General features: G+C 48.2%; 1 protein-coding gene across 1 annotated transcript; it reads right to left on the bottom strand.

Moving 5' to 3' along the window:
• Positions 1 to 1,052: 1,052 nt before the first annotated feature.
• naa40 (N-alpha-acetyltransferase 40, NatD catalytic subunit) lies at positions 1,053 to 22,074 on the bottom strand. Its single transcript, XM_065025239.1, has 8 exons — positions 21,739 to 22,074; positions 17,373 to 17,468; positions 11,970 to 12,022; positions 11,490 to 11,585; positions 10,455 to 10,613; positions 7,609 to 7,692; positions 4,409 to 4,486; positions 1,053 to 4,270 (listed from the first exon to the last, which is right to left on the bottom strand). Exons 1-8 carry the CDS (start codon positions 21,742 to 21,744, stop codon positions 4,111 to 4,113), a joined length of 732 nt encoding a protein of 243 aa, XP_064881311.1. The 5' UTR covers positions 21,745 to 22,074; the 3' UTR covers positions 1,053 to 4,110.
• Between the last annotated feature and the right edge of the window lie 678 nt (positions 22,075 to 22,752).

A 22,752-nucleotide genomic window follows, 5' to 3' on the forward strand; every position in this document is an offset into this window, starting at 1 on the left:
TCATCACTAGTCTCCACCCCGGTCTCTGGAGTGGAAAACTCCCCAGTAACATCATCACTACAGACACGAGTCTCCACCCCGGTCTCTGGAGTGGAAAACTCCCCCAGTAACATCATCACTACAGACACGAGTCTCCCCGGTCTCTGGAGTGGAAAACTCCCCAGTAACATCATCACTACAGACACGAGTCTCCACCCCGGTCTCTGGAGTGGAAAACTCCCCCAGTAACATCATCACTACAGACACGAGTCTCCACCCCGGTCTCTGGAGTGGAAAACTCCCCCAGTAACATCATCACTACAGACACGAGTCTCCACCCCGGTCTCTGGAGTGGAAAACTCCCCCAGTAACATCATCACTACAGACACGAGTCTCCACCCCGGTCTCTGGAGTGGAAAACTCCCCAGTAACATCATCACTACAGACACGAGTCTCCACCCCGGTCTCTGGAGTGGAAAACTCCCCAGTAACATCATCACTACAGACACGAGTCTCCACCCCGGTCTCTGGAGTGGAAAACTCCCCCAGTAACATCATCACTACAGACACGAGTCTCCACCCCGGTCTCTGGAGTGGAAAACTCCCCCAGTAACATCATCACTACAGACACGAGTCTCCACCCCGGTCTCTGGAGTGGAACACTCTGGAAAGTCCTTTGGTGAGTAAATCAGCTTAAAGTTTTTGCATGTTACTTGTGGAACAATTTTCACAATCTTAAATTTGATGTTCGGGTTCCTCTACGGCAATTCAGAAAGCTGATTGAGGACCTGATTTTTTTTGAACGAGTGCTTATATTTCTGCTTGCATTTTATATTTCGTGTATATTTTCTGTTAATTCAGGGCTCATCTGTGAAAAAAAAAAAAAAAACTGGTCTCACTGGACTGATAAAAAACAGAAAATACTACACTACTTTAGACCAGGGCCCACAATGATCTGGTCTAAAGTAGTTCACTATTTAAGGAATATGGTGGCATTTTGGATTTACGCACCGGTAACTATGGTAACTACATCAAACTAAATATATAATAAACCAGGACAACTGGAACAGTAGTCAAACAAGTTCCCTTTATTTGTAACATACAAATAAAACACTGACAAGGTTGAAATGACCGTTTCGTTTTTTCCCCTCCTTTCATCGTTGTCAGTTAATAATGAAATCAGTCACAGGACAGGTACACTCATTGTCCAACATTGAGTTTAAATGTCATTTTTTAAAACCTAAACAATTGTTTTACCTGTAAAAAGCAAATAGAAACAAATCCAATGAATCTGTAACAGATTATATACAGACAGGAGACAATGATCGATAGAAACAAATAAGAGAGTTGATCATGAGGGAAAATATTCAAACAGGTCATACTAAAGTCCGATTTATTAATTTTTTCCTAATTATAAAGAAACGTTTATTCCCTAAACTAAATGGATTTTCAATTTAAACAAAAGCGGTCCCCGCACCACCTGACCCAAGCCACCAATCCAGGTAGCGGATACAGATCTGGGATCAGAACCCTAACCACCCTGCCCCCACATCCCAACAGAGTTGGTGCTAAAACAAGTTGCCTCTGACCTATAAAAATTGGATTTCTAGAAGAAGCCTATGACCATTTTAGGACTTCCATTTATATGCCCTAACTAACCACTGATCTCAGGTGAGGAACGTTGTCACTCCCCCTGGGCCGGTTTCCAAGACCGAGATTAAGCCTAGTCCTGGATTTAAAAGCATTCATTTTTTTTAGTCCAGGACTAAGTAAAATTTGAGGTTGGGAAATCTGATACTAGATCTGTGGTTAGGGGCGTCTTCTTTTCCCCCAAACTATTTGACCGTAACATAGTTGCTAAGAAACACGAAGAAGAGATGGTTGTTAGTGTCAGTTGGGATTTGAACCTGAGACAGACATGGTCTGTAGAATATTATCTGGTTGGAAAGTAGAAAACAAAACGAGTGATTGTACTTACCTGACAGTTTATCTTTATACAATACACAAGAAAAAATGTCAACGTTTTTTTTTGTTTCTTTGTTGTTTTAATAAAGCATTAAACTTGGAGCCTGGGTGAGATGCCAGTGTTGAGTATCTTCCCGGTCACTGGGGAGACATCCCAAATATAACCCTATTCCTTAGTGCACTACATTTAACCAGAGACCTATGGGCATTAGCATGCCATGTGGGATACAGACACACAGCACAGAGGTGGGTTTGTGAAACCCTTCAATCTGGCAACCCAGATCTGCCAGCCACTATACCCTGAAGGTTTCTGTACGTAACAGAGATGGCAACAATTACTACCCTACGGCCCTGTTCAAAAGTAGTGCACTATATTATATATATGGTACTGCGTGTGTGTGTATATATAGTACCAGTCAAAAGTTGACACCTAAGTCAGTCCAGGGTTTCATTATTTATTATTAAAAAAAAAAATAAAAAAATTCTACATGGTTGAATAATAGTGAAGAAATCAAAACTATGAAATAACACACGGTAACCAAAAAATATATTTTATATTTGAGATTCTTCAAAGTAGCCATCCTTTTCCTTGATGACAGCTTTGCATACGCTTGGCATTCTCTCAACCAGATCATGAGGAAGTCACCTGGAATGCATTTCAATTAACACGTGTGCCTTGTTAAAAGTTCATTTGTGGAATTTATTTCCTTCTTAATGTGTTTGAGCCAATCAGTTGTGTTGTGACCAGGTAGGGGTGGTATACAGAAGATAGCCCTATTTGGTAAAAGACCAAGATAAGCAAAGAGAAACGACAGTCCATCATTACTTTAAGACATGAAGGTCAGTCAATACGGAACTTTGAAACTTTCTTCAAGTGCAGTCGCAAAAACCATCAAGCACTATGATGAAACTGGCTCTCATGAGGACCGCCACAGGAAAGGAAGACCCAGAGTTACCTCTGCTGCAGAGGATGAGTTCATTAGTTACCAGCCTGATTCACGCAGCCCAAATAAATGCTTCAGAGTTCAAGTAACAGACGCATCTCAACATCAACTGTCCAGAGGAGACTGCGTGAATCAGGTTACTACATGAATCCATGTGTTACTTCATAGTAGTGATGTCTTCACTATTATTCTTCAAAGTAGAACTTTAAATTTTTAAAAATTAATTAAGAAAAACCCTCAAATGATCAGACGTCCTAACTTTTGACTGGTAATGTGTATATATGTATCTCTCACGTCGCTCTACAAAAATGTAGGAACAACGGGTGTTCCTGCCATCAGACAGCATTTAAAAATACTGTAGAAGATCAACTGAAACGGATCAGAGGCTCTGGGGAAGAGAGAGAGACTATCTACAGAACACCTGATCAAACTAAGAGAAATACATTTGTGGGGCTCTGTCCCAACAATCCATCCTAATTTTACCATTCAGAATGCATGGCTAACACATCGCACATTAGGATTATTGGGATGGAGCCTTGGGACAGTTCAGAAAGCTGTTGAAGAGGTGGCTGCCTAGACAGAGCACAAGCAGATTCCTAACTTATCAAAGACTGAAATAGTATGGAGAGAGAAAGAGGGATACGGATGAGAGAGAAAGAGGGATACGGATGAGAGAGAAAGAGAGGGATACGGATGAGAGAGAAAGAGAGGGATACGGATGAGAGAGAAAGAGAGGGATACGGATGAGAGAGAAAGAGAGGGATACGGATGAGAAAGAAAGAGGGATACGGATGAGAGAGAAAGAGGGATACGGATGAGAGAGAAAGAGAGGGATACGGATGAGAGAGAAAGAGAGGGATACGGATGAGAGAGAAAGAGAGGGATACGGATGAGAGAGAAAGAGAGGGATACGGATGAGAGAGAAAGAGAGGGATACGGATGAGAGAGAAAGAGGGATACGGATGAGAGAGAAAGAGAGGGATACGGATGAGAGAGAAAGAGAGGGATACGGATGAGAGAGAAAGAGAGGGATACGGATGAGAGAGAAAGAGAGGGATACGGATGAGAGAGAGAGGGTGGGATATAGAGGGGGCCAGGGATTTTGGGGCGTTTGGAGGTTGGGTACAGTAATAACTCATGAGCAGAGAAGCGGACGAGGGGCAGCTTCTAGAGCGTGGGACCAGGAAGTGGGCAGGAAGTGGTGAAATAGGAACAGGCTCCCTCAGTGGCAGCAGCCTCCACAGTGCCCTCCTCCACCGTGGCTGTGCCCCTGGGCCTCGGCTTGGGCCTCGGCATGTTTGGTCCGCCGCGACAGGATCTCATAGGTGCAGTCGTCGCCACAACAACCAGACATACTGGGGGAGGTGTCGTCGATATCGAACCTGGTGAGGGATAAAAGGGTGGTAGAAAGAAGAAGGGAAGAGTGGATTGAGTACAGCACCAACAGTGATCTCTAAAAGAACAAAATCATGTTTGTACACGCTGAGAAGCAGGCTGTTGATGTTGCTATAGAAACCTACTGTAAAGCTTCTCTGAAGAACTGGTACGCCCCGTGGTTGTGTTTGAATACTGTTAACATCACCTTCTTCATCTGTGTGCTAGAGGCAGAGAGAGAGCGAGAGAGGCAGAGAGAGAGAGCGAGCGAGGCAGAGAGAGAGAGAGCGAGCGAGGCAGAGAGAGAGAGCGAGCGAGGCAGAGAGAGAGAGCGAGCGAGGCAGAGAGAGAGAGCGAGCGAGGCAGAGAGAGAGAGCGAGCGAGGCAGAGAGAGCGAGAGAGGCAGAGAGAGCGAGAGAGGCAGAGAGAGAGAGAGAGCGGCAGAGAGAGAGAGAGAGAGCGGCAGAGAGAGAGAGAGAGCGAGCAGAGAGAGAGAGAGAGAGAGAGAGCGGCAGAGAGAGAGAGAGAGAGCGGCAGAGAGAGCGAGAGAGGCAGAGAAGCGAGAGAGAGAGCGAGAGAGGCAGAGAGAGAGAGAGAGAGCGAGCGAGGCAGAGAGAGAGAGCGAGAGAGAGCGAGCGAGGCAGAGAGAGAGAGCGAGAGAGGCAGAGCGAGAGAGAGCGGCAGAGAGAGAGCGAGAGAGGCAGAGAGAGAGCGAGAGAGGCAGAGAGAGAGCGAGAGAGGCAGAGAGAGAGCGAGAGAGGCAGAGAGAGCGAGAGAGGCAGAGAGAGCGAGAGAGGCAGAGAGAGCGAGAGAGGCAGAGAGAGAGAGAGGCAGAGAGAGAGAGAGCGAGAGAGGCAGAGAGAGAGAGAGCGAGAGAGGCAGAGAGAGAGAGAGCGAGAGAGGCAGAGAGAGCGAGAGAGGCAGAGAGAGAGAGAGAGGCAGAGAGAGAGAGAGAGCGAGAGAGGCAGAGAGTTGGTGATGGGTTACAGTATATGGATGAGGAACTACATTGAACAAAAATAAATGCAACATGGAAAAATGTCTGTTTTTACTGAGTTAACTTATTTCTTTAAAATTAATCTATGGATTTCACATGACTGGGCATGGGTGTAGCAATGGGTGGGCCCTGGAGGGCATAGGCCCACCCACTTGGGAGCCAGGCCCACCCAATAAGAATGAGTTTTTCCACCACAGAAAGGCTTTATTACAGACATAAATACTACTCAGCACAACCCCTCCGACGATCCCACAGGAGAAGAAGCCGGATGTGGAGGTCCTGGGCTAACGTGTTTACATGTGGTCTGCGGTTGTGAGACCGGTTGGACCTACTGCCAAATTCTCTAAAAAACGTTGGATGCGGCTTATGGTAGAGTAATGAACATTTAATCCTCTGGCAACAGCTCTGGTGGACATTCCTGCAGTCAGCATGCCAATTGCACACTCCCTCAACTTGAGACATATGTGTCATTGTGTTGTGTGACTAAACTGTACATTTTAAAGTGGCCTTTTATTGTCCCCAATAATTCAGTGGCATTTGTCCCAGCAGAAGGTGCACCTGTGTAATGATGATGATGCCGTTTTAATCAGCTCCTTGATATGCCACACCTGTCAGGTGGGTGGATTATCTTGGCAAAGGAGGAATCCTCACTAACAGGGATGGAAACATCTGAGGGAAATCAGTTGTTTGTGCATCTGGAACATATCTGGGATCTTTTAATATTTCATCTCATGAAACATGGGACCAAAACTTTACATGTTTTATTTATATTTTTGTTCAGTTTAGTTTGAAACTTAAAGCAAATCTGTCCATCTCTTCATATCCATAGTTTGGAACTCTTTCCTATTGGTCTGTTAACTTCTTTACCACCTGGTGATGTCACAAGGCAGGCCAAAACTCCACCCCCCACCTCTTCTCCTCTCTATCCTCCATCTCACCATATCCATAGTTTGGAACTCTTTCCTATTGGTCTGTTAACTTCTTTACCACCTGGTGATGTCACAAGGCAGGCCAAAACTCCACCCCCACTCTCTGTCCTCCATCTCACCATATCCATAGTTTGGAACTCTTTCCTATTGGTCTGTTAACTTCTTTACCACCTGGTGATGTCACAAGGCAGGCCAAAACTCCACCCCCCACCTCTTCTCCTCTCTGTCCTCCATCTCACCATATCCATAGTTTGGAACTCTTTCCTATTGGTCTGTTAACTTCTTTACCACCTGGTGATGTCACAAGGCAGGCCAAAACTCCACCCCCACCTCTTCTCCTCTCTGTCCTCCATCTCACCATATCCATAGTTTGGAACTCTTTCCTATTGGTCTGTTAACTTCTTTACCACCTGGTGATGTCACAAGGCAGGCCAAAACTCCACCCCCCACCTCTTCTCCTCTCTGTCCTCCATCTCACCATATCCATAGTTTGGAACTCTTTCCTATTGGTCTGTTAACTTCTTTACCACCTGGTGATGTCACAAGGCAGGCCAAAACTCCACCCCCCACCTCTTCTCCTCTCTGTCCTCCATCTCACCATATCCATAGTTTGGAACTCTTTCCTATTGGTCTGTTAACTTCTTTACCACCTGGTGATGTCACAAGGCAGGCCAAAACTCCACCCCCACCTCTTCTCCTCTCTGTCCTCCATCTCACCATATCCATAGTTTGGAACTCTTTCCTATTGGTCTGTTAACTTCTTTACCACCTGGTGATGTCACAAGGCAGGCCAAAACTCCACCCCCCACCTCTTCTCCTCTCTGTCCTCCATCTCACCATATCCATAGTTTGGAACTCTTTCCTATTGGTCTGTTAACTTCTTTACCACCTGGTGATGTCACAAGGCAGGCCAAAACTCCACCACCCACCTCTTCTCCTCTCTGTCCTCCATCTCATCATATCCATAGTTTGGAACTCTTTCCTATTGGTCTGTTAACTTCTTTACCACCTGGTGATGTCACAAGGCAGGCCAAATGATAGTGTATATCCACGGAGCATAAATATAAACACAACATGTGAAATCCATAGATTTATTTAACATTTATTTAACGAGGCAAGTCAGTTAGGAACAAATTCTTATTTACAATGTTGGGTCGAGGAGCAGTGGCTTAACTGCCTTGTTCAGGGGCAGAACGACAGATTTTTACCTCGTCAGCTCCGAGATTCGACCGTGCAACCTTTCGGTTACAAGTCCAACGCTGTAATCACTAGGCTACACCCCCAAAGAAATCCATATTCCCCCCTGTCCATTAGGGCCTAATGAATGTATTTCCATTGACTGATTTCCTTCCATGAACTCAGGAAAAAAATGTTGTAAATTGTTGCACATTGCGATTAATAGTTTTGTTATGTACTGTACCTGTTGGCGATGAGCTGTAGTATCTGGATGAGGAACTTGCCCAGTCCTTTCCTCCGCACCCTACTCTCCAGCTGGACCTCATAACTACAAAAACACAACACACATCAACAACCACAACAACACTGGCTGAGGTTCAACCCCGGGTTAAGTCCTATCAAAGACCCTTAAACCACAACAACACTGGCTGAGGTTCAACCCCGGGTTAAGTCCTATCAAAGACCCTTAAACCACAACAACACTGGCTGAGGTTCAACCCCGGGTTAAGTCCTATCAAAGACCCTTAAACCACAACAACACTGGCTGAGGTTCAACCCTGGGTTAAGTCGTATCAAAGACTCTTAAACCACAACAACACTGGCTGAGGTTCAACCCTGGGTTAAGTCGTATCAAAGACTCTTAAACCACAACAACACTGGCTGAGGTTCAACCCCGGGTTAAGTCCTATCAAAGACTCTTAAACCACAACAACACTGCCTGAGGTTCAACCCCGGGTTAAGTCGTATCAAAGACTCTTAAACCACAACAACACTGGCCGAGGTTCAACCCCGGGTTAAGTCGTATCAAAGACTCTTAAACCACAACAACACTGGCTGAGGTTCAACCCCGGGTTAAGTCCTATCAAAGACTCTTAAACCACAACAACACTGGCTGAGGTTCAACCCCGGGTTAAGTCGTATCAAAGACTCTTAAACCACAACAACACTGGCCGAGGTTCAACCCCGGGTTAAGTCGTATCAAAGACTCTTAAACCACAACAACACTGGCCGAGGTTCAACCCCGGGTTAAGTCGTATCAAAGACTCTTAAAAAAAAAAGGGGGGATGTTACCAACAAGTAATTACCAGTTGGAGGGAGATTTCCCCCCCTCACGTGTGCTCACATTTACAAGATGTAATGAAGCATAAGGCTCTTTCGACTAGTGTCCTGCTCAGGGGGTTTACTTGAACAACAAGCTGCCTCACACACTGCAGAACAGGAGATCACCATAGGGCAGGAGCCTCAGACAAGGAAACATTTTTTTTAAATAAACAAAAAAGTAAACTGTACTATACAATAACATTTCAATACTACTACCTATAGCAAAGATGCTAATAACTAACCCAAGATGAGCCAGTTGTTTCCAATGAGAGCTAATGAATCCTAGTGGGCAGAACCAAGCACGAGCTAGTGAGATCCTATTGGCACATTCTAGCATATATTTGCATATTTCTGCTAGGGAAGACCTACTCTGAAGTGTGCATTAACTCAATTCACTCTTGCACTCAAAGAATATATATATATATATATATATAAAAAATAAAATCAACTTTGGCAAAGGATAAAGTCAACAAAAGTTTATCCACTGTTCATAACAGATCATTGAGAGCAAACGTTTTATCGATGGGAAAATGTGCAGAATGTTGGCCAAAATCTCTCGCTCCATCTTCTCCCACTGCCGGCCACTGGGCTTCCTCTCATCACCACAGTGCCTTGCCAAAGTATTCACCCCCTTGGCATTTTTCATATTTTGTTGCCTTACAACCTGGAATTAAAAATGATTTTTTTTTTGGGGGTGTTGCTTTAGCAGTACGCTTAGAGTCATTGTCCTGCTGGAAGGTGAACCTCCGTCCCAGTCTCAAATCCCTGGAAAACAAACAGGTTTCCCTCAAGAATTTCCCTGTATTTAGCACCATCCGTCCTTCAATTCTGACCCGTTTCCCAGTCCCTGCCGATGAAAAACATCCCCACAGCATGCTGCTGCCACCACCATGCTTCACTGTGGGGATGATGTTCTCGGGGTGATGAGGTGTTGGGTTTGTGCCAGACATAGTTTTTTCCTTGATGTCCAAAAAGCTCAATTGTAGTCTCCTCTGACCAGAGCACCTTCTTCCATATGTTTAGGGAGTCTCCTACATGCCCTTTGACCAACACTAAACATTTGCTTATTATTTTCTTTAATTAAGCAATGGCTTTTTTTCTGGCCAATCTTCCATAGCTCTGTGGAGTGCATGGCTTAAAGTGGTCCTATGGACAGATACTCCAATCTCTGCTGTGGAGCTTTGCAGCTCCATCAGGGTTATCCGTGGTCTCTTTGTTGCCTCTCTGATTAATGCCCTCCTTGCCTGGTCCGTGAGTTTTGGTGGGTGGCCCTCTCTTGGCAGGTTTGTTGTGGTGCCATATCCTTTCCATGTTTTAATAATGGATTTAAATGGTGCTCCGTGGGATGTTCAAAGTTTCTGATATTTATTTTTTTATAACCCAAACCTGATCTGTACTTCTCCACAACTTTGTCCCTGACCTGTTTGGAGAGCTCCTTGGTCTTCATGGTGCCGCTTGCTTGGAGGTACTGCAGACGCTGGTGCCTTTCAGAACAGGTGTATACATACACTGAGCTCATGTGACACTTAGATTGCACACAGGTGGACTTCAATTAATTATGTGACTTCTGAAGGTAATTCGTTGCACCAGATCTTATTTAGGAGCTCCATAGCAAAGGGGATGAATAAATATGGCACGCACCACTTTTCCGTTTTTAAAAACTTACATTTTTTTTTAAACTTGTATTTATTTTTTTAGAAACAAGTAATTTTTTTCATTTCATGTCACCAATTTGGACTATTGTGTAATGTCCATTACATGAAATCCAAATAAAAATCTGATTTAAATGTACAGGTTGTAATGCAACAAAATAGGAAAAACACCAAGGTCAGTGGATACCTTTGCAAGGCTGCATTTGGTAGTGAGTGGAAACGTCGACCGGACGGTTCACATATACACACCCAGCAAAATATCTGGGTCATTCTCTCTGTGGCTATAGTAACAGTCAGTGCCACTTCCTGTAAAAGGAGACCGTGACAACCCCCTTACCAGTATAGCACCTCCTCCCCGCACTCGACATCGAATCGGAAGTGAGAGAAGGCCACGGGGGAGGAGTCTGTGTCTCGAGCCAGCAGATACCACGCCCTCTCGTCTTTCATCTCATCCCTCTTTTCTCTCTCCTTCCATCCCCACTCGCTTTGCTCATACCTGCAGCATAGAGGTCAGATGTCAAGCACTGGCCTACGTGATTGGATGGAATGTGAGTAGTTTGTTGTGATTGGGTAAAGACTGTTAGCAGGAGTTAAATCGGGCTGGGTACCGCCTGGTCCGAGACGCCGGTACCTTTGGTTATTTGAATTTCCAGAACCAACAACATAAGTAATTTATAGCACAAAATCAGACAAGCCCATATAGCAGAATAATTGACCAATTCAGTCGTTCAAGCCTGTCGCACTTCACGCGGCAAAATAATATTCCTCTCCGGGAGCATTCAAATTACAGTACCACACACGGAGAGGAATATTCATTCCAGTCATTGTACACAACAGTCAATGCCCATGGTAAGTAACTCCTTCCAAATCAATTTTGAAAAAGAGGATCACTGAGCTTCTTAGTGTTACTATACTATACTTATTTATCAAATCCAAGACATTTTAGAAGCAGTGTTTTTAGCGGGGCGGGGGGGGGGGGGGTCCATGTCTTCAATATGTTGCTAACTAAACATTACACTAGCCTGTTGATATAGTTCATCTAGCTAATGATTAGCACAGTGGGGTACATGCAGACGGTCAACCCTCAGCCCATTTATTTCTAGCCACATCAGGTGATAACGCTCAATGGAACACTGATAATATGGACAGTGTGATATTGGCCTCATGTCTGGAAGGGGGGGTTATATTTTAGTTGTCGTCGTTTTATTTTGGAGTACAATGTCCTGTTCTAAAGTCATCAGAGAACGGACCACCTCGCGGTCGTTCTCCTCCAAAAACATTGTAAAGCCTCTCCGAAAACCTGTAGTAAGCACGCCCTTCACCATCACCCCAATGACATCACTCCTCCCTCCTTCCCTCCCTCCCTCCTTACAGTGTTTGCATGTTGGTCCGGGTCAGCTCGTAGGCCCACTCCACAGACATGGGGTTGAGAGTGGACACTCTCTTACACTCGATCTGGAGATTCAATCTGGAAGATCAATAGAGCAGTTAGCTGAGCAATCTCTGTTTATCAGCCAGAGTCAGTGGCCACTTATCAGCCAGAGTCAGTGGCCACTTATCAGCCAGAGTCAGTGGCCACTTATCAGCCAGAGTCAGTGGCCACTTATCAGCCAGAGTCAGTGGCCACTTATCAGCCAGAGTCAGTGGCCACTTATCAGCCAGAGTCAGTGGCCACTTATCAGCCAGAGTCAGTGGCCACTTATCAGCCAGAGTCAGTGGCCACTTATCAGCCAGAGTCAGTGGCCACTTATCAGCCAGAGTCAGTGGCCACTTATCAGCCAGAGTCAGTGGCCACTTATCAGCCAGAGTAATTAGACAACACCCATAGTAATAGAGGTGGACAATCTCTCACCCGTTTCTGTCATACTTTTTGAAGACTGGGAAAGCAGCCAAAGGGTCGTCCAGCTGTGGGAGGAGAGAGAGAGAGACACAGAGAGAGAGAGAGAGACACAGAGAGAGACACACACAGAGACACAGAGAGAGACACAGAGAGAGAGAGAGAGACACACAGAGAGACACAGAGAGAGACACAGAGAGAGACACAGAGAGAGACACAGAGAGACACAGACACAGAGACCGACAGAGAGAGAGAGACAGAGACACACAGAGAGAGAGAGAGAGACACAGACACAGAGAGAGAGAGAGACACAGACACAGAGAGAGAGAGAGACACAGACACAGAGAGAGAGAGAGACAGAGAGAGAGAGACACAGAGAGAGAGAGAGACAGAGAGAGAGAGACAGAGAGAGACACAGACACAGAGAGAGAGAGAGACAGAGAGAGAGAGAGAGAGAGAGAGAGAGAGAGAGAGAGAGACAGAGAGAGAGAGACAGAGAGAGAGACAGAGAGAGAGACAGAGAGAGAGAGAGAGAGAGAGAGAGAGAGAGAGAGACAGAGAGACAGAGAGAGAGAGAGAGAGAGAGAGAGAGAGAGACAGAGAGAGAGAGAGAGAGAGAGAGAGAGAGAGAGAGAGAGAGAGAGAGAGAGAGAGAGACAGAGAGAGACACAAACACAGAGAGAGACAGAGAGAGAAACAGAGAGAGACGTATGAGCTACAGTCAGATGCAGTCACACAATCATGAAAAACTGGAGCTCTTTTTCAATTAATATCTTTCCTTGATTCCACACACCTGTCCAAACCTCCCTTTCAAAATGCTTAAAAGAAGGTCGGGGTGGGGGGGGTAGACGGTCAGGAGGGAGGAAGAAGGTCCGGGGGAAGGGAGTGACCAATAGGGTTGAGGAGGTAGAAAAATGCTCATTATCCAACATCAGGCCATGCTTTCCACCTGGCTACCCCTACCCCGGTCAACAGCCCTGCACCCCCCACAGCCACAAGCCTCCCCCATTTCTCTTTCACCCAAATCCAAATAACTGATTTCTGAAAGAGCTGCAAAATCTGGACCCCTACAAATCAGCTGGGCTAGACAATCTGGACCCTCTCTTTCTAGAATTATCTGCCGAAATTGTTGCAACCCCTATTACTAGCCTGTTCAACCTCTCTTCCGTATCGTCTGAGATCCCCAAAGATTGGAAAGCTGCCGCAGTCATCCCCCTCTTCAAAGGGGGAGACACTCTAGACCCAAACTGCTACAGACCTATATCTATCCTGCCCTGCCTTTAAGGTCTTTGAAAGCCAAGTTAACAAACAGATTACTGACCATTTCGAATCTCACCATAGCTTCTCTGCTATGCAATCTGGTTTCAGAGCTGGTCATGGGTGCACCTCAGCCACGCTCAAGGTCCTAAACGGTATCATAACTGCCATCGATAAGAGACATTAATGTGCAGCCGTATTCATCGACCTGGCCAAGGCTTTCGACTCTGTCAATCACCACATTCTTATCAGCAGACTCAACAGCCTTGGTTTCTCAAATGATTGCCTCGCCTGGTTCACCAACTACTTCTCTGATCGAGTTCAGTGTGTCAAATCGGAGGGCCTGTTGTCCGGACCCCTGGCAGTCTCTATGGGGGTACTACAGGGATCAATTCTCAGGCCGACTCTTTTCTCTGTATACATCAATGATGTCGCTCTTGCTGCTGGTGATTCTCTGATCCACCTCTACACAGACGACACCTGTATACTTCTGGCCCTTTTTTGGGCACCGTATTAACAAACCTCCAGACGAGCTTCAATGCCATACAACTCTCCTTCCGTGGCCTCCAACTGCTCTTAAACGCAAGTAAAACTAAATGCATGCTCTTCAACCAATCGCTGCCCGCACCTGCCCGCCCGCCCGTCCGGCATCACTACTCAGGACGGTTCTGACTAGGTGGACAAGCACAAATACCTAGATGTCTGGTTAGAATGTAAACTCTCCTTCCAGACTCACATTAAGTATCTCCAATCCAAAATTAAATCTAGAATCGGCTTCCTATTTCGCAACAAAGCATCCTTCACTCATGGTGTGAAACATACCCTCGTAAAACTGACCATCCTACTGATCCTCGACTTCGACAATGTCATTTATAAAATAGCCTCCAACACTCTACTCAACAAATTGGGTGCAGTCTATCACAGTGCCATCCATTTTGTCACCAAAGCTCCATATACTACCCACCACTGCGACCTGTATGCTCTCGTTGGCTGGCCCTCGCTATATATTCGTCACTAAACCCACTGGCTCCAGGTCATCTATAAGTCTCTGCTAGGTAAAGCCCCGCCTTATCTCAGCTCACTGGTCACCATAGCAGCACCCACCCGTAGCACGCGCTCCAGCAGGTATATCTCACTGGTCACCATAGCAGCACCCACCCGTAGCACGCGCTCCAGCAGGTATATCTCACTGGTCACCATAGCAGCACCCACTCGTAGCATGCGCTCCAGCAGGTATATCTCACTGGTCACCATAGCAGCACCCACCCGTAGCACGCGCTCCAGCAGGTATATCTCACTGGTCACCATAGCAGCACCCACCCGTAGCACGCGCTCCAGCAGGTATATTTCACTGGTCACCATAGCAGCACCCACCCGTAGCACGCGCTCCAGCAGGTATATTTCACTGGTCACCATAGCAGCACCCACCCGTAGCACGCGCTCCAGCAGGTATATTTCACTGGTCACCATAGCAGCACCCACCCGTAGCACGCGCTCCAGCAGGTATATTTCACTGGTCACCATAGCAGCACCCACCCGTAGCACGCGCTCCAGCAGGTATATTTCACTGGTCACCATAGCAGCACCCACCCGTAGCACGCGCTCCAGCAGGTATATTTCACTGGTCACCATAGCAGCACCCACCCGTAGCACGCGCTCCAGCAGGTATATTTCACTGGTCACCATAGCAGCACCCACCCGTAGCACGCGCTCCAGCAGGTACATTCCAAAGCCAATTCCTCCTTTCCTTCCAGTTCTCTGCTGCCAATGACTGGAACGAACTGCAAAAATCTCTGAAGCTGGAGACTTACCTCCCTCACTAACTTTAAGCATCAGCTGTCAGAGCAGCTCACAGATCACTGCACCTGTATTTAGCCCATCCGTGCTTCTACACCTGCATTGCTTGCTGTTTGGGGTTTTAGGCTGGGTTTCTGTACAGCACTTTGAGATATCAGCTGATGTACGAAGGGCTATATAAATACATTTGATCTGTAAATAGCCCATCTGTAAATAGCCCATCCAACTCCCTCATCCCCATACTGTTATTTATTTATTTATTGCTCCTTTTCACCACAGTATCTCTACGTGCACATCATCTTCTGCACATCTATCACTCCAGTATTTAATTGCTAAATTGTAATTATTTCACCACTATGGCCTATTTATTGCCTTTACCTCCATTATCTTACCTCATTTGTACATACTGTATATAGATAGGTAACTGAGCTAAACGACTACCGCCCCGTAGCACTCACTTCCGTCATCATGAAGTGCTTTGAGAGACTAGTCAAGGACCATATCACCTCCACCCTACCTGACACCCTAGACCCACTCCAATTTGCTTACCGCCCAAATAGGTCCACAGACGATGCAATCTCAACCACACTGCCCTAACCCACCTGGACAAGAGGAATACCTATGTGAGAATGCTGTTCATCGACTACAGCTCGGCATTCAACACCATAGTACCCTCCAAGCTCGTCATCAAGCTCGAGACCCTGGGTCTCGACCCCGCCCTGTGCAACTGGGTACTGGACTTCCCGACGGGCCGCCCCCAGGTGGTGAGGGTAGGCAACAACATCTCCTCCCCGCTGATCCTCAACACGGGGGCCCCACAAGGGTGCGTTCTGAGCCCTCTCCTGTACTCCCTGTTCACCCACGACTGCGTGGCCATGCACGCCTCCAACTCAATCATCAAGTTTGCGGACGACACAACAGTGGTAGGCTTGATTACCAACAACGACGAGACGGCCTACAGGGAGGAGGTGAGGGCCCTCGGAGTGTGGTGTCAGGAAAATAACCTCACACTCAACGTCAACAAAACTAAGGAGATGATTGTGGACTTCAGGAAACAGCAGAGGAACACCCCCTATCCACATCGATGGAACAGTAGTGGAGAGGGTAGCAAGTTTTAAGTTCCTCGGCATACACATCACAGACAAACTGAATTGGTCCACTCACACTGACAGCGTCGTGAAGAAGGCGCAGCAGCGCCTCTTCAACCTCAGGAGGCTGAAGAAATTCGGCTTGTCACCAAAAGCACTCACAAACTTCTACAGATGCACAATCGAGAGCATCCTGGCGGGCTGTATCACCGCCTGGTACGGCAACTGCTCCGCCCTCAACCGTAAGGCTTTCCAGAGGGTAGTGATGTCTGCACAACGCATCACCGGGGGCAAACTACCTGCCCTCCAGGACACCTACACCACCCGATGTTACAGGAAGGCCATAAAGATCATCAAGGACATCAACCACCCGAACCACTGCCTGTTCACCCTGCTATCATCCAGAAGGCGAGGTCAGTACAGGTGCATCAAAGCTGGGACCGAGAGACTGAAAAACAGCTTCTATCTCAAGGCCATCAGACTGTTAAACAGCCACCACTAACATTGAGTGGCTGCTGCCAACACACTGTCATTGACACTGACCCAACTCCAGCCACTTTAATAATGGGAATTGATGGGAAATGTTGTAAATATATCACTAGCCACTTTAAACAATGCTACCTTATATAATGTTACTTACCCTACATTATTCATCTCATATGCATACGTATATACTGTACTCTACATCATCGACTGCATCCTTATGTAATACATGTATCACTAGCCACTTTAACTATGCCACTTTGTTTACTTTGTCTACATTCTCATCTCATATGTATATACTGTACTCGATACCATCTACTGTATGCTGCTCTGTACCATCACTCATTCATATATCCTTATGTACATATTCTTTATCCCCTTACACTGTGTATAAGACAGTAGTTTTGGAATTGTTAGTTAGATTACTTGTTGGTTATCACTGCATTGTCGGAACTAGAAGCACAAGCATTTCGCTACACTCGCATTAACATCTGCTAACCATGTGTATGTGACAAATAAAATTTGATTTGATTTAGATGTTTTTCCCCCTATTGTGTTATTGACTGTACGCTTGTTTATTCCATGTGTAACTCTGTTGTTGTTGTTTGTGTCGAACTGCTTTGCTTTTATCTTGGCCAGGTCGCAGTTGTAAATGAGAACTGGCCTACCTGGTTAAATAAAGGCGAAAAAAAAAATAGTAATCACTGAAAGACAAATTGAAAGTCAGTCAACTTATTGGTCCCCTACCCTCTGTCCCCTCACCTTATTGGTCCCCTACCCTCTGTCCCCTCACCTTATTGGCTGCGTCCACCTTGGCACACACTGCATCCATGGCTGCCCTCTCCGCCAGGCGAGCCTGCTTCTTCTCCTTCGCTTTGTTTGACTTCCTCTGGAGAGGGGGGAGAGAGAGAGGGATGGAGGGGGGAGAGAGAGGGATGGAGGGGGAGAGAGAGAGGGATGGAGGGGGAGAGAGGGATGGAGGGGGGAGAGAGAGGGATGGAGGGGGAGAGAGAGGGATGGAGGGGGCAGAGAGAGAGGGATGGAGGGGCAGAGAGAGAGGGATGGAGGGGGCAGAGAGAGGGATGGAGGGGGAGAGAGAGAGGGATGAGGGATGGAGGGGGAGAGAGAGGGATGGAGGGGGAGAGAGAGGGATGGAGGGGGAGAGAGAGGGATGGAGGGGGAGAGAGAGGGATGGAGGGAGAGAGAGGGATGGAGGGGGAGAGAGGGATGGAGGGGGAGAGAGGGATGGAGGGGGAGAGAGGGATGGAGGGGGAGAGAGAGGGATGGAGGGGAGAGAGAGAGGGATGGAGGGGAGAGAGAGAGGGATGGAGGGGGAGAGAGAGAGGGATGGAGGGGAGAGAGAGGGATGGAGGGAGAGAGAGGGATGGAGGGAGAGAGAGGGATGGAGGGGAGAGAGAGAGGGATGGAGGGGGAGAGAGAGAGGGATGGAGGGGGAGAGAGAGAGGGATGGAGGGGGGAGAGAGAGAGCGGGATGGAGGGGGAGAGAGAGAGGGATGGAGGGGGAGAGAGAGAGAGGGATGGAGGGGAGAGAGAGAGAGGGATGGAGGGGGAGAGAGAGAGGGATGGAGGGAGAGAGAGGGATGGAGGAGGAGAGAGGGATGGAGGGGGAGAGAGGGATGGAGGGGGAGAGAGGGATGGAGGGGGAGAGAGAGGGATGGAGGAGAGAGAGAGAGGGATGGAGGGAGAGAGAGAGGGATGGAGGGGGAGAGAGAGAGGGATGGAGGGGAGAGAGAGGGGATGGAGGGGGCAGAGAGAGAGGGATGGAGGGGGCAGAGAGAGAGGGATGGAGGGGGCAGAGAGAGAGGGATGGAGGGGGAGAGAGAGAGGGATGGAGGGGGCAGAGAGAGAGGAGGGGGCAGAGAGAGAGGGATGGAGGGGGCAGAGAGAGAGGGATGGAGGGGGCAGAGAGAGGGATGGAGGGGGAGAGAGAGAGGGATGGAGGGGAGAGAGAGGGATGGAGGGGGAGAGAGAGGGATGGAGGGGAGAGAGAGGGATGGAGGGGGAGAGAGAGGGATGGAGGGGGAGAGAGGGATGGAGGGGGAGAGAGGGATGGAGGGGAGAGAGAGGGATGGAGGGGAGAGAGAGAGGGAGGGGGAGAGAGAGAGGGATGGAGGGGGAGAGAGAGAGGGATGGAGGGGGCAGAGAGAGAGGGATGGAGGGGGCAGAGAGAGGGATGGAGGGGGAGAGAGAGAGGGATGGAGGGGGGAGAGAGAGGAGGGGCAGAGAGAGAGGGGGCAGAGAGAGAGAGGAGGGGCAGAGAGAGAGGGAGGGGGCAGAGAGAGAGGAGGAGGGGGCAGAGAGAGAGGGATGGAGGGGGCAGAGAGAGAGGGATGGAGGGGGCAGAGAGAGGGATGGAGGGGGAGAGAGAGAGGGATGGAGGGGAGAGAGGAGAGGGATGGAGGGAGAGAGGGATGAGGGATGGAGGGGGAGAGAGAGGGATGGAGGGGAGAGAGAGAGGGATGGAGGGGGAGAGAGAGGGATGGAGGAGAGAGAGGGATGGAGGGGGGAGAGAGGGATGGAGGGGGAGAGAGGGATGGAGGGGGAGAGAGGGATGGAGGGGAGAGAGAGGGATGGAGGGGAGAGAGAGAGGGATGGAGGGGGAGAGAGAGAGGGATGGAGGGGGAGAGAGAGGGATGGAGGGGAGAGAGAGAGCCGATTGAGGGGCAGAGAGAGAGGGATGGAGGGGGAGAGAGAGAGAGGGATGGAGGGGGGAGAGAGAGAGGGATGGAGGGGCAGAGAGAGAGGGATGGAGGGGGAGAGAGAGAGGGATGGAGGGGGCAGAGAGAGAGGGATGGAGGGGGCAGAGAGAGAGGGATGGAGGGGGCAGAGAGAGAGGGATGGAGGGGGCAGAGAGAGAGGGATGGAGGGGGAGAGAGAGAGGGATGGAGGGGAGAGAGAGAGGGATGGAGGGGGAGAGAGAGAGGGATGGAGGGGAGAGAGAGGGATGGAGGGGGCAGAGAGAGAGGGATGGAGGGGAGAGAGAGAAGGGTGGATGGAGGGGGAGAGAGAGAAGGGTGGATGGAGGGGGAGAGAGAAGGGTGGATGGAGGGGGAGAGAGAAGGATGGATGGAGGGGAGAGAGAAGGATGGATGGAGGGGGAGAGAGAAGGATGGATGGAAGGGGAGAGAAGGATGGATGGAGGAGGGAGAGAGAGATGGATGGAGGGGGGAGAGAGAGATGGATGGATGGAGGGGGAGAGAGGGATGGATGGATGGAGGGGGAGAGAGAGGGAGGGATGGATGGAGGGGGAGAGAGAGGGATGGAGGGGGAGAGAGAGAAGGGTGGAGGGGAGAGAGAAGGATGGATGGAGGGGGAGAGAGAAGGATGGATGGAGGGGAGAGAGAAGGATGGATGGAGGGGAGAGAGAAGGATGGATGGAAGGGGGAGAGAGAAGGATGGATGGAAGGGGGAGAGAGAAGGATGGATGGAAGGGGAGAGAGAAGGATGGATGGAGGGGGAGAGAGAAGGATGGATGGGGGGGAGAGAGAGATGGATGGATGGATGGGGAGAGAGAGATGGATGGATGGATGGATGGGGGGAGAGAGATGGATGGAGGGAGGGAGAGAGAGATATGGATGGAGGGAGAGAGAGAGATATGGATGGAGGGGGAGAGAGATATATGGATGGAGGGGGAGAGAGAGATGGATGGGGAGAGAGAGATGGATGGAGGAGAGAGGGGGATGGAGGGGGAGAGAGAGGGATGGAGAGAGAGGGATGGAGGGGGAGAGAGAGGGATGGAGAGAGAGGGATGGAGGGGGATGGAGGGGGGAGAGAGAGGGATGGAGGGGGAGAGAGGGATGGAGGGGGGAGAGAGGGATGGAGGGGGATGGAGGGATGGAGGGGGAGAGAGAGGGATGGGGGGAGAGAGAGAGGGATGGAGGGGGGAGAGAGAGGGATGGAGGGGGAGAGAGAGAGGGATGGAGGGGAGAGAGAGAGGGATGGAGGGAGAGGGATGGAGGGGGGAGAGAGGGATGGAGGGGGAGGAGATAGGGATGGAGGGGGGAGAGAGAGAGGGATGGAGGGGGAGATGGGGGGTGGAGGGGGAGATGGGGGTGGAGGGGGAGATGGGGGGGGGGGTGGAGGGGAGAGAGAGGGGGATGGAGGGGGGAGAGAGAGGGATGGAGGGGAGGATGGAGAGAGGGATGGAGGGGGGAGAGAGAGAGATGGAGAGGAATTGGGGGGTGCATATCAGTTGGTCAATCTTCAAGCAGAAGGCGGCATATGTGTTTGAACATGACGAGTGAAGTCAGGGACTAGTACACCTGTGTACAACAACACCAAGTGTTTCAAAGACAAAAACAGGAACGCCGAATGCATGGTTTTAAATGACAGGCGCACTCAGAGACTAAAGTGCAATGCCTTATACCTTACATACCCCGAAAGAGGTAGACAATGAAGGACTGGTGTGATAACAACAGTAACAAACACATGTATGGTCAGCATGTGGTAATGAGCGGATCTCCAGCTACAACATTCACTCGTTTACAGGAAGCAAATCGGGAACACGTGCCTCGTTATTAGCTTCAGAGGTGCGTTTCAGGAACTTAGTTTAATACCTTACTGGCAAACTAGCTAGCTAGTTATGCTATTGCTTCCCACACCAGCTAAAATACATGCATTTGGGTTCTAAAAAAAAAAATCAAGCTAGTCATTATCAAAATATATTCTGAACAGGTGAGACAACTTCGGGAGGTTAGTTAGCAGGGTGTAGGTTCAACTTAACTATGGTAGTTATGATGAGAAACCGTTCTTTTAAAAAATGGATTCCTAGCTAATTGAAGTGGCTAGCAAGCTAGGCTAGCGGTGGCACCAGAAATGAACACACACGGGACAACGTTGTACCAATGGGCCCCCCTCCCCCCTACAACAACAACAAATCAAAATAAAACCGGTGCAATCGATAGTGGTTAAAACTAGCCACTGCAATCACAACGCGGGGTTATTTTTGAGTTAGTTAGCGGACTGTGTAACTAGCTAGCTTTTGTATAGCCACTTGGGACTTTGTCCGCCGCCCCTTCAATTCCCTCCGTCCCTCTCTACGTCGCTCACCGGGGATCATCATTTATCGGACACAGTCTTTGTTTGATGCAAAAGCGTTCACATGTCTTTCTCACAAAACACCGACGGTCAAAACTCACCCCCATATCGCTGTTGTTGTTTTTTTAAACGACCGCTGTGTCTTGCTGTTGCTAGCTAGCTAACTTAGTCGCTCAGTGAATGTGGTTTCTTGGGGGGGGGGTGAGAAAAAAAAGGGGGCAAGATTATGTAAAAATGCTATAGCGATTTAGCAAACTACCTAGCGCCACTGGCTACAAAATAATATGCTCACGATTGATTACACTAAAATTGACTAAACGACAAAAAAAAACAAAATAGTTTTTTTTTCTCCGCCAGATTGGCGCCAAGAGAAAGGGGGTGAATTACGTGTCTTGGCCCTAGTCCCTCTTCCTCTCCTTCCTTCCTCCCTCCCTCACTCTTCCTCCTCCGACCAACAGTAACGCTTTGGGGAAATGACGACACCGCGTCTTTAGGCATTTAGGATGTACACATGATTGTCAATTATTATTGTCTCTAAAATCTATAACTTGATTATCTTTGATCTTTTCCATTTGATTCATTAGGATTTGCTGCCTTGCTATGCTGTTGTCTTTAGGTCTCTCTTTGTGTAGTGTTGTGATGTGTGTTTTGTCCTATGTTTATATTGTACTTAAAAATCATCTCAGGCCTCGTACCCGCAGGAGGCCTTTTGCCTTTTGGTAGGCCATCATTGTAAATAAGAATTAGTTCTTAACTGATTTGCCTAGTTAAAAAAAATAATTAAATACTTTTTTAAAAATTAAAATGATAGATAATACACGTTGTATATTATTATTTCTTTTTTTTCTTTTTTTTCTTGTAGAAATATTAATAATGATTAGAGTAATTATTTAAGAGGGGCTGAGGTAGGCAATATGTTTGGAGACAATAAATGGATTTCTGCTATTGAGGCATAGTTGTCCAAAGCCTACTATGCTGAATCAACAGTGTCTCAGTTGGTATAGCATGGTGCTCGCAATGCCTGGGTTATGGATTTGACCAGTATGAAACTTACTATAAGTCGCTCTGGATGAGAGCCTCTGCTAAAATGTACATTTCTGATTTCATTTTTTTTT

Source organism: Oncorhynchus nerka, linkage group LG12, assembly GCF_034236695.1.
Source record: "Oncorhynchus nerka isolate Pitt River linkage group LG12, Oner_Uvic_2.0, whole genome shotgun sequence".
In the NCBI taxonomy this organism is placed as follows: domain Eukaryota; kingdom Metazoa; phylum Chordata; class Actinopteri; order Salmoniformes; family Salmonidae; genus Oncorhynchus; species Oncorhynchus nerka.